Genomic DNA, 12447 nt, shown 5'->3' on the forward strand with positions numbered 1-12447 from the left:
GCGCAGCTGGAGGGGTACTTTCGGAACAGGCCTTTGACACCTCCAAGGACAGGGCCGCCTCCGGGTGCACAGGCTCCCACAATCGGTATGGATTATGAATACTCTGGGTCTAGTAAATCCAATGATGAAGAGGGAATTCTGCACCGACTCTACTTCCCCGCGCCGATGGGCGCGGATAAGACGGCTGTGCTCCGACACCACCTCACCACGAGGAATTTCTTTGCAATCCTGTTCAATAAATCACTCGTGGGGATGACTTTGGGGCAAACGTTGCTGGACTTGGTCGAGAGGACAGATTTGTATTTGTCTCCGCCAAACCCGTTGGCATATGATCTCGTAGACCGCGGAATACAGGAGGTTGAAGGTCCTTACGGAAGTATATTGGGCCCCCAAGCAGGGCACAGCATGCATTTCCCCGGCCCCAGGGTTGGAAATGCGCACACGCAAAAATTGATAATGGATTATTTGCAGAAGCGAGAGTTCGACGATGTGCGCAACTGGCCTGAGGGTGCTGCGGGACTGTTGGTTTGGGCTGAGCGTGCAGGTGCGTCTGGGGGATTGGGATACGGGCTTGGTGGAGGAGAGTTTGGAATGGCGGGAATAGAGAGCATGTGGAGGGAAAGCTTCGTGCATTGCACCGGTATGCTGGCAAGATTGGAAGGGGGTGGGGAATGGCGGGAGATATCGCCTATCACCAAGGCTCTGATCGATAGAGCCTCCCTGGAGATCCAGGTTCGCGTCGCGACAGCCGATCTCAGGTTGTCTAATTTTAACTATACGGATATGTGGCCTACTACTTCTGCCGCGAGTCCACCTGCTCGGGTAGCTTTCGACAAGTTTCAGAAGTTCCTCGTGAAGCATTACCAAGCGCGCTTTGGCTCTTGGCCACCTCAGACTCCTGATGGCCGGTTTACGCGTATGCTCTACGTTCAGTTATCAAGAGACTTCGCCGCGCTCTACGATTACCTTGTCGACCGGGAGGTCTGCTGGTCTGGTCCTTCACTCGCAACCTTCGATCCCCCAGGGAACGGCCGTCATAGCATTCAGCCCCCGAGCAGCACAAGTGGCAGCCGGAAGATAGTAAAGCCCGGCTCACCCCACTGGCGAGCGGACGACGACGACCTCCAAATGACGGATATCCTCCTAGGCTTCGACGACAGGCACAACTATCCCCACATACCTCATCCATTCCCGCTCGTCCCGCCAACAATGTCCCCACCGGCGAAACTGAAGCTAACCTCCAATGCCTCCTCTGCTGCGGGTCGCTTCTTTCAAGGCGCCGCCCGTCGCGGTTCTATCCCGCCACACCTCCCATCAAACTCAACCCCATTCATAAACAGTGCAACGGAGAAGGCCGCTGCTCTATCGCTTTCCGAATCCACGAATATAGAGTCGCTCCTCTCCGCATCGACCTCCAATTCTCTTGTCGACGCTTTCGCGAAGCACGAGAAGAGTATACAACCTACTGAAGTAGACCCTCACGACGCACGCAAGGGTCGGTGGTTGTTGATATATGGCATCTTGCAAACACTAGCTACAGTATCTGTTGACGCCCCGGGATTACGCTGGACGGATAAGGTTGATTACTTCCTCTGCGCGAAGCTTCGCGGTACCCCGCCCTGGAAGGGTGGCACAGGGGCAGGCGTCGACGGAGTGGACTTTGGCGGCAACACTTCAACCGACGAGCGCAGCCATTTCAGGTCCCATTGCTGGACCGTGCCAAGGAGTTGGCGGGGTGTGCCAGCGCCTCCCCCGCCTAGGACACCCACCAGTAGCATTGCTTCCCCCCTCCTCCCGCCCTCACCGCCGCTACACTCACCGCCGCTACAGATGGGTATCGCAGAACTACCCCACCAACGCGAACGCGAGCGTGATGGGGAGCGCGAGAGCGCCGATGACGGAGACGACGAAATGGGCGGGATGAGTGATGCGCCCATCGGGATTGAAAGGGTGGATAGGGTCAAAAAAAAGGAGTCCAAGAAGTCGTTCGTGGAGAATAAGGTGCGTTGGCAGGACGCATGGGGGACGGGTCCCGTGTCGAGGTAGTCTCCAGATGGAGGTGGGGGCTTTGTAGGATACGCATTTCGTTTTTTTTTGCTCTGGGTGGGGTGAGAGATGGATTTGCTTGGTTCATTGCTTTACTTTTCTCCTTATTTCTCGCTTTTTTTTTTTTTTTTCATATCTTACTCTTTCCTTTTCTACTAATTGAATACTCGGCGTCTTCTCTCTTATTTTTCTACGTTAGCCAGATCGGCACTGCCTCTTATTTAACCTTAAGTTACTTCTTCCCTATTCACCCACCATTCGCCAGGCCTGGCGGGCTTCATTCACCTTTTTCTTTCATTTTCTTTGTTTTGTGGACTCGGGCTTGGGTTTTTTCGTATGTCTATCATATCTTTCCTTCCGCTTTATCCTCTCTTCTCTGCTCCGCTCTTCGTTTGTCAGCGCTCGATTTTGCCTTTTAGCCTATCCTAGCTATAGCTATCCCGGACCTGGCGCAAAATCAGAGTATTTTTCATAGGGCAATTAAAACAACTACCGCATGATGCCATTTTTCTGACATTTCCCCTTTGTATGGTGCGGAGATTAAGCACTGGCAGGGCAAGGTCAGCGAACTGACCTGAGCGCCGCAGGCCCATTTCCCTTATCCTGGGGCTTGGCACTACCCTCTACTATGCCATAAGGGGACTAGACCATCCTGCACCTGCATCACAGAAAAAATAAAAATAAAAGAGAGCGGCGAAAGTACCGACATTCTGGTACTGATGTCTCGGAAATTGTATGACCTGGTTACGGTCCAAGTACTGTACCGGCACTGTACGAGTACGAGTACTCCACGGGCAGCTGGCAGTAAGTGACTTGCCGTAGAAAGACTCGAATGATTGGACAGTGTGCTACGATATGTGGTTGGGAATTCCCTACTTTGGAAAAGAGGGGCGAAAAACGAGGTCAAAGAAGGGCTTCTCTCTCCCGTGGGAGGGGGAGAGACGTCAGAAAAAAACAAAAACAAAAATAAACACCAGACCTTCCCCCCAGGAGGTTCTATTATTATTCGGGGTTTTAAGATGGCTCTTTGCTTTTCCATGAATAACGAGATTCTTCTCCATCGCGCATTATCTTGGATACTTGGCGAGAGACATCGGCGTGCTCCGCTAGGCCCTCCTGCTGAAGGATTCTAGGCAGTTGTGATGGGAAACTACTCATACAAGTAGGGTTGGCAGAGTGGGCATAGAACTAGACTATTACCGCACATGCAGGGAATTAGGAAGGGGACAAAAATAAAATAGTCTACTCGAGCAAAGCCATCGTTCTAACCTTGGGGGGGGGAGGGGTTCGAGATCACTTTGCGGGGCGCCACCCGTTAGTCTAAGTATCTGTCCATCTTCCTCAACGCTATGCAAGTATGGTAGTAAATCCATCAATCATCTCTGCAAGAAGTTTAGTCGGTAGGCTAAAAAAGAGGAACCCCCCACAATCCCTCGGCAATAACGAGCAGAATCCCGCCATTAACGAGTTCCGTAAAATGTCTCACCAATTCCCCACAACCCGGGCGTTATGTAAGGTACTGTACTAGTACGTACTCGAGTACTCGAGTATTGTGCTCGGGGTACTAGTTAGTATATATAAGCCCTAGAGAAGAGATTTCCACGCACAACGAGAAGCGTTTTCCGCACACGGCGTAGCCCGAGCTCCCGGCCATTGGACGGTCGCCAAGGTATTCGCAATTCCGTTAGCTTGTCGAAATCCATCGTATCCCTTCCCCGCTCGTTGCTCCCGGATTTCACGGAATTCCAGCTGGAGAGCTAAGGGGGAATACTTGGCTTGAGGGGGTATGGCGGAGGCCTCCTGATGGGGGGGGAGGACCGACAATGGACGTTTCTGATTCCGGGGATCTGTGGGGAACCCACTTGGGTGGAAAACGCTCTCGACTTGTGCCGCCAATTGCATGAGAGGGATCGGGCTTTGTGCGGCGGCTTCCGGTGGTGGTGGGTCTCTGGCGATCTTAACTCACTTACAAGTATGATACGGTGTGCTCGACCGGGGGGTTTTTTTTTTTTTGAAAGTGCCGAGAGGGAGTTGTTGGGTGGGCGTGGACGTGAGGTGTGGTGTGGTAATTACGGCAAGATCCTTTCCACGGAAAGCAAATTGTTGTATGCTGACTGTGGATCGGTTCCTGTTCTGGAGGGTTTGGTAAAAGGCTTGGGTGCGGAGAGGGAGCATGTGGTTTCCCCCCTGTGCTTTGTGATTGCGGTCATTCTGTATCACTCGCTTGATTTTATCACGGTGATCTCTATCTACCCTAACACATCAGATGTATATCTCTCCGGAAACCACTTTCTTAGGCTTTTCTTTTAGGCACTGTCCGGTGCGCGTCGATGAAATCTATTGCGATATAGTGATTGGAAATAGGCCGTACACTAATAAAAGGTATTACGATATTTTGTCAACAGACTATACCTGTCGAGCAGTTATTAAAATATCACGGAGAAAATACCACACAATGTTTGTGCGCGTGTCGAACAGTCCCCCCCCCCGATATACAGTCACTCGGGAGGAGTGTTCGTGGTCCGAGGCCTGTTTGATTTGCAATCGCGCAATAGGGGCCCGGGCGGTGGTGATGCCGGTAGTGGGATTGCGGGGTTGCATTAGAGGCCTTGAGCGGTCTTCCCCACTTGTACCATGGGTGGGAGATATCAACACCGGTAAGTCTCACTAGCGGTTGTCGCTCACATAAAGCCCCCGGCAAGCGTCGAGATTCGGAAACTCACCCCTTCCAAGAGATCATATGCTGGCCAATCCTCGAGCACGGTACCTTAAAACCAACCCTTGTTGGGATCGTGCGTGAGGAGAACGAGCTGCAAGATCGTATATCCTAATGAAGGTGTGAGAGCATGGTGGAAGTGGGCAATTCAGGGCCCTCAACCCCGGGCCCAATTTTTTCCTCGCCTTTACACCTTGGCTGGGTGGGGTCTGGGAAAACCAGGTTGGCCAAACATTGTCATTAGCTTATGGTGACACCACTGAGGTCTCTCTCTGCGCAAATCCTCTGCCGTATTCGAGTGTTGTCAACGATCAACCTATACACAAGAACGACTAGCATAGTAAGTAAACTCTTAACAACGTGGAAGCGAAAGAGATTGTGAATTAACCGGTAAAGATAGTAATCACGATCAGTTTCATGAGTTGGAATTTTCGCGGGGGCGGCTGGCAATTCACTGATGTGTGTGACATGTTTTTCGCGGGTACTTCTGCCGGGCGGTTGTGGGAGACTACCGTACCGTATAATTATTATGGTATGCCGAGTTGGGCCTTGGGGGGAAGAGAAATAATAATAATTGATAAGCTGTTGGATTTCGGATGTTACGATGAGTAACTCATATTACATTCTACCATTCTTTTTTTTTGTTCCCTTTTCTTAAGTTAGAAACAGTTAGTTCCGGCTGATCCGGGCTCCTGAATGCATTGGCGACAAGGCAAGGAATTAGCATTTGGGTTCGGCCCGTTTGAGTGTGGCGTTGTACAATACAGTAACTGCCCTCTTTCGCTGTATGATACCAGTACACTACTAGAATTGAAGGGTAAGTTGTATGTGGAGCACTGCACAGTCGAATGATATGTCATTGAAGCATGATACCAGAGTATAATACGGTTATTGGGGAGGTTTGTTCTGGGCAGGGGTGGTTTGTGGCAAGCTGGTGCTCGATGTCTCACACTTGCCTGAATTTTGGGACGGCGGGGAAAAGGTATAGTAGAGGGGGGAGCGTAACGAGGAGGAATACGGGTACCGTATTAGGTTGAATGTTTGGTGCGCCTAACTCAGGGGGTGTCTGGGATGCCATCATTCGGATAAACCGTTGTTTGAAATGATTTCGAAAACGTGTTTCGCAAACGATAAGTCTGCCGAACTGTGCGGCCGAATTTCAAATTTAGAAAATCACTGTTTGGGGTTGGAGCCGATCTTTATTTGTTTCAAGAAATCGAGTGGGCCTGAGGGAGGAACAACAGCAAAAGGAATTGATGAGGGGTAAAAGTCATAGTGATGCGTGGTAAATATAATACAAGTGGCATGAAAATGGTTCCAATTCTCGTAAAAGTCCACCGACCCAGATGCTTTTAACAAAGAATAGATCTTAGCCCTAACATAAAAGATGCCTAAAGGGTGTTTGGGCGTTTTCACAAATTGAGGGGTTAGAAGTGATGAGCCAAATGCTACCAACGGTTCAAAAGACCTTTTGGGGTGGCGGTTTCTCGAATGACGGCGAGGCAAACACTCCCTAAGCTCCAACTTAATTCAATGCAGTTTCATCAAACAATAAAGTGGTTACAGCGCAATGGACGAAAGAGATAGCTAGTACGCTACTGATGCCATATCTTATGCTAGACGCAAGAGACGCAAGGGGACTACAATCGTTCTATTTAAGTAGCCCAAAAATGAAATCTTGTGTGGGCAGCAAGAGAGGGGTCAGCTGAAAGTTTAATAATATTCCTTTGGAAATGATAAACAAATATAAATTAGGGAGGTATCATAATACGCAGAGTTTATATTGCTAAGTCACGGAACTGATTTTGCAATACCTCTGCTCCTTAACCTTACGAACCCACTCTTGTAGAACTGCCGCCACATCTTCATGGCTGCTCTTAAGGGCCCAATGTAGTGGCGATCTCCCCTCATTATCCACATATTCGGCGTTGACATCAGCCCGGGCCAAGAGCAGCTCAACCACTTTGCGGTAACCCTTCCCGGCAGCCGACGAAAGCGCTGTCCGGCCATAGTAGTCCGGCAAGTCCGGGCAGATGCCAGTCCACTCTAGTAAGATATTGACGACCTCTTCATTGCCACTGCCGGCGGCCCAAGAGAGCACTGTTCGGCCATTGTCATCCAGCTGCTCTGGATTTACATCCCTGCGGTTAAGGAGTATTCCTATAATTCCTGTGTGGCCGCTCTCAGCAGCGCGAAAGAGAGGAGTCTGCCCATAGGTATCGATAGAGTCCCCTAAAACATCGCTCCGGCTCAAAAGGAGAGATACCGCCTCTTCCCACCCAGCCCCTGCTGCCCAAGAAAGTGGTGTTCGGCCATAAGCATCAATGGAGTCGGGGTTGGTATCAGCCCAAGTTAAGAGCAGCTCGATAACTTCAAGGCACCCATTCCCAGACGCCCAAGAAAGCGGTGTTCGGAGGTGCATGTCGAGTGCGTCAGGGTAGAGGTCTGTCCGTTCCAAAAGCAGCCTTACGACACTATGGTGACCACGTTTGGCAGCTAAATGGAACACAGTTTGGCCATTGTTATCTGCTAAAACTGAGCTAATATCTACTCGATCCGGTAGCGTTCTCACCACTCTTTCGTATCCGTGCTCCGCAGCCCACAAAAGTGGAATTTTGCCACAATCATTGTCCGTTAGGTTAGGGTTGACATCGACTCGATCCAGTAGTAGCCTCACTACTCCTTCACATCCATGCTCAGCGGCCCAAGAAGGTGGTGTTCGATTATCCTTGTCTGCTAGATCAGGATTGATGTTAAAGCTGTTGACATTTTTGCTCATATAGTTACTCATGTTTTGCTCCATGTCTTCTGAAGATGTGGAGAACTTAAAGTAGCCGCTTGAAAACTTGAAGTTGAAGCCAATTGAGCAAAGGCTTAGCAGGGTGGTGGAGTGAGACCGCGGATATGATCTGACCAAGCTGCGGGGCTCCGCTGGTATTATAGGGATTTAGCCACTACGAGTAGCTGAAGAACCATTATGAAAGCCTTTGACCACAAAACTGACATATCATTATCTTATAACTTGGCGTTCAAGAGACACCTTTGTGGTCTCGGCACCGAATACCTCTAACTGTGCCAAGGTTCTGACCACTTCTGAAATACCAAAAGACGAGAGTTGACGGCATTCTCTCGAAGTTGGTCATGGCTCAAACACCACATCCGCTCAACGAAAGATTTATTACATGTGGTGGGAAATAAATTCAATGAACCCTAATTCTATTCGTCATCACTTCTACCACTCCTGATTCTTATTCTTGTCCTCTACCACCATACCCCTGGTGTCTTTATATTTTGTTCTGCAGTTTTTTGACCTTTTTTATATTGTCTTTCTGTAGTCCAGTGCTCTATGGACCTTTTCAAGTTGGGTTTCTAAGTTACTAGTTCCTGTGCTTTCTGATTCAGTATTGATGACCTCGTTTAAGTGCTTGTGTGAGAGACAAATTATGGCTTTGGATCAAACACCTTGTGGTTTGGAGCATGGAGGGCGAGATTGAAAGCACCAATATTCTACCATGAGATAGGCTTCTGGTGGCCTCTGACCAAGATACCATAAAAACTCGAGTAGTTGGACCATGCGCAGGATTAGTGCTCCTATGTCGCAGGCTTACCAATGCACTGTACAGTGCTTATCCGAACCCTGGCCTAGTCTCCGTCAAAACTACCTTTCTTTTGTGTGATAATTGATATTTCAAGCTGTAATTGTTCCTTTAAACAGAAAGCAATCTTGCTGTTACCGGCCGGCTATCAACATTTACGATTTTTCTTGTCTCGGGAATCTAGCTTTTCCTATGGTATTATTAGGGGGCAATAACATAAAATATTTTCTCCAAATGGCGAAAAAGTGAAAATCCACACATTATCGGTGCCAATATTTGTTCCCATATCAATATTCGAATATGATATGAGATACCTAGCTGGTACAGTGGCTAAGAGGTCAAGAAGGAGTTAGCCCCTGTGCGTCTAACAGGATCTCAGGAGTAATAACAAGGAAATGAGTGGCAGCGGAATGACGAATAACGCGTTGGTGTTTTGTGTTCGTGCACGGCGTAGGAAAAATGGAGGAAAGTCATGTCATTTTTTTGGTGGTCCTTGATCTGCTCTATATACAGGAAAACACTGTCTGCCAAAATGATATAGCATACTCAACTACCTTGGGCTATGCCCTATCATACTAACTAGTCTCCTCTACAGAACGTTTCGATCAACCACACTTCTCACCATACCTGCTATGGGAATTACAACTAGTCCATCAAGGAGTTCAATTCCCCTGCATGAATTATTGAATGATCCATCATGTGAAGCAAGGGAATGTGAAGCAAGGGAAACACATTCTACCTATGATATAGAAAATGGAAGATTGAAGGCCTTAGCCTTCCTCAATTAGGCAGTAGGGAAGTCCAGTCCTAGTGCAAGGTTGTGTGATATGATAGAATCCAACTCTAGAGTATTCCCGGGGAGGAGGTTCCCGATCTGCCTGTAGCAGAGGAAAAAGGCGAGGGTTGGAATGAAAACCTTTTTTTAGTTTGCTCCCCTGTTTAGAAAAGCAACCGAAATATCCCATGCTATATACACACTCTGGTACTTCTAAAATGTGCGAATCACTCTGTGTGGCCTGCAATTTCCCGCCAACCACGCTTCAAGTTTAACTATTTGTCATTCCACGAAAGAGCTACAGTATATTTCTCCCCCTTCCCCCTTGGAAAAAAATGTTAAGCATGTATGGTTGCTACTAGTAAAATATATAGGGTCTGTGTAATACAGGGGTGATTGCAGCTAAGCCCAAGATCCTGTTGGAGATCCTGTACACGATATTACCAACCATCAGCCGAACCCAGCCACCTTCTGGGGACGGTAGTCTCTTGTCACAAGAAATCACTCCTATATTTGCCCCCACACAATCGCCCTCTTATACTGTATTGGCAAGAGTACTCATGGCAGCAGGCTCGAAGGTCGCATACAGTTCCCCAGACAAGTTTGTGGGTGATGAAAAATATTTTGACACTTGCAGCGCTCGGCGAACAGGTTTGTAGTGGTCTTGAGTTTCTTATCTGGGAGACACGACACTATTAAAATCCTTCCTGGTATACGGCTCAAGATAAGAGAAATAGTGATTGTCTTCACCTTTCCTCATTACTTCAGAGTTAGTGCTTTGTTTCTTGACTCGTGTTACTCATGGAGTTCTCGAGAAGGGTTTACTCATCATATACTACGATACTGAACCCCGAGTGCAACATTGGTTGTTTACAATTTTGGTGGCTGAGGAACAAATAATTTTTGGAATTCTGTTTCACAATGGTTAGTGAGGATTCTGCTTGTAGTGGATACAAGGCGGGAGATAACACTTGCATGGTAGATAGCTTATGGTCAAGCAGTCATTTAATCTTGCATGATTTCCGCTCCAGGTAGGAAAAACTTTCAGCAGAAGAAGGGGGTTTATCGATGGGGAATGGACTAGGTTTAAATTATCATCCAACTTGCACTACTGTGCCGATGGGTTGAATTATTGATACAAGAAGTGAAAAGATAGCTAGCCCCATATCAACCCATAGCTTAGACACCATACATGCTCAATCTATCTTATACGACCTAAATGATAAAAAAACGAAAGAGGTGAGTAAATACCGGAAGAAAAATTACGGTATGTAAAAATTCATGGGAAGGTAATACACGGACCGTATATTACTAGGTCCGCGAGCTAGTTTTGGAATACCTCTGCCTCCTCACCTTTGCTAGCCCGCTCTAGTAGAACCGCTGCCACACTTTCATGACTGTTCTTAAGTGCCCAATGCAGTGGTGATCTGCCCTCAGTATCTAAATTTTCGGCGTTGACATCAGCCCGGGCTAAGAGCAGCTCAACCACTTTGCTGTAACCCTTCCCGGTAGCCCACGAAAGCGCTGTCCGGCCGCAGTGGTCTGGCAGGTCCGGGCAGATGCAAGTCCACTCCAGCAAAACATTGACAACCTCCTCTTTTTCATTCCCGGCAGCCTCCACGAGAGTACTGACTGGCCGTTATTGTCTAGCCGCTCTGGATTTGTGTCCCTGCGGTTAAGAAGCAGTCCTACAATTCCCGCGTGGCCGCTCTCGGCAGCGTGAAAGAGGGGAGTTTGACCATATATATCGACAGCGTCCCCCAAAACATCGCCTCGGCTCAAAAGAAAAGCTACCACCTCTTCCCACCCAGCCTCTGCTGCCCAAGAAAGTGGTGTTCGGCCATAAACGTCAGTAAAGTTGGTGTCAACATCTGTAAAATTTAAAAGCAATCTGATAACCCCAAGGCACCCACTCCCGGCAGCCCAAGAAAGTGGTGTTCGGAGATATATATCTGATGCGTCAGGGTAGAGATCTGTCCGTTCCAAAAGCAGTCTCACGACACCATGATGGCCATATTGAGCAGCTAAATGGAACATAGTTTGGCCACTGCTGTCTGCCAAATTTGGGCTGACATCAGCCCGGCCGAGTAGCAGCTTCACCACTGCCTCATGGCTGTGATCAGCAGCCCAAAAAGGTAATAAAAATAATAACTTTCCGGAGTAGTAAATCAACGATAACCATTACTGGGGGGGGGTAGGGTCCGCGGTCACAGACTATTACTCGGCCAAAACGAAATGCCAAGGTGGCAGCCAAAAGAGGGATATGAAATTCTTTCTCTCTCAGATTCTCTCTCTCTAACAACTCACTCACTCGGTCAACTCGCTTGCTTGACTCCGCTAATCCACAACTCTAAACTAACAGGAAAAGACAGGAGTATAAATAAATAACAAAGATCAGCTATTCTTCCTCCCCTTACTTTCCCCTTTGCCTCATACTGGTATCTCTCACATCCATCTCCCATCTCTTCTGCTCTCTCCTCATACTAATAAATGAAGAATAAGCAAACAATAGACTCTCCAATATCCTTTCAAGCTCCCACTGCCTCCCATGCTAACAAAAGAAATACAGGAACACAGACTCCTGATGGCCACAACTCCTGTGAAGTTTATATTCTTCTCTGATGGAAGCGCTTTTCCAAAGCATATAACAAGAACATTTGCCGCAACAAAGCAAGAGGCTGGTGGGGAATGAATAGGCAGGAATAAACAAACAGCTGGCCCAGGGAATGTACCTTGAATACGCGAACAGGTAAATAAACAAACAGGCAACAAAAGAACCGATGGTGGATGGATAGGCAGGTAGTTGTGCTAGCAAAAGAACAAGTTGTAGTGCCAGTGAATGGACGGGTAGTGATGCCAGCGAATAAATATACTGGTGGAGAATAAACAGTTAAATAAACAAACAAATAAACAAATGAATAAGCAAATAGTAGACAGATGTTAGTCGGATACAACCTGTATAGACTCAGAGTTGTCAAGACCAACCAAGATTCGTTTTCTGTAGACAGAGTTTGTGTAGGAAGGCTCAAACTGTACTCGTTTTGTTTATGACTACTAAGAGTAGAGTAAAGTAAAGTAAAGTAAAGTAAAGTAAAGTAAAGAAAAGTAAGGTAAAGTAGAATTGTAAAACAATATTATATTGTTAAGGTCTCTTCTCCATTGTTTGATAATGTCTAAAAGCTTGGAAGGCACTTCAATATTTATATTCCGCATCTGAGTGTTCATGGACTATATCTATCTATTATACAAACTATGTATCTTTCCAATAATAACTCAAAATGTTGAGTTTTCTTCAAAGGTGTAAATATCTGTAG

At 47.5% G+C, this 12447-nt stretch overlaps 1 protein-coding gene; it reads left to right on the plus strand.

The window, feature by feature from the left end:
- Positions 1-783: 783 nt before the first annotated feature.
- GSTUM_00010470001 (uncharacterized protein) lies at positions 784-2551 on the plus strand (the record flags this gene model as incomplete). XM_002841312.2 has 1 exon in its annotated part: positions 784-2551. The coding sequence occupies one exon, from the start codon at positions 784-786 to the stop codon at positions 2044-2046; it is 1263 nt and encodes a 420-aa protein (XP_002841358.1). The 3' UTR covers positions 2047-2551.
- Positions 2552-12447: the final 9896 nt, after the last annotated feature.

Source organism: Tuber melanosporum (assembly GCF_000151645.1).
Source record: "Tuber melanosporum whole genome shotgun sequence assembly, scaffold_7, strain Mel28".
Classification (NCBI taxonomy): domain Eukaryota; kingdom Fungi; phylum Ascomycota; class Pezizomycetes; order Pezizales; family Tuberaceae; genus Tuber; species Tuber melanosporum.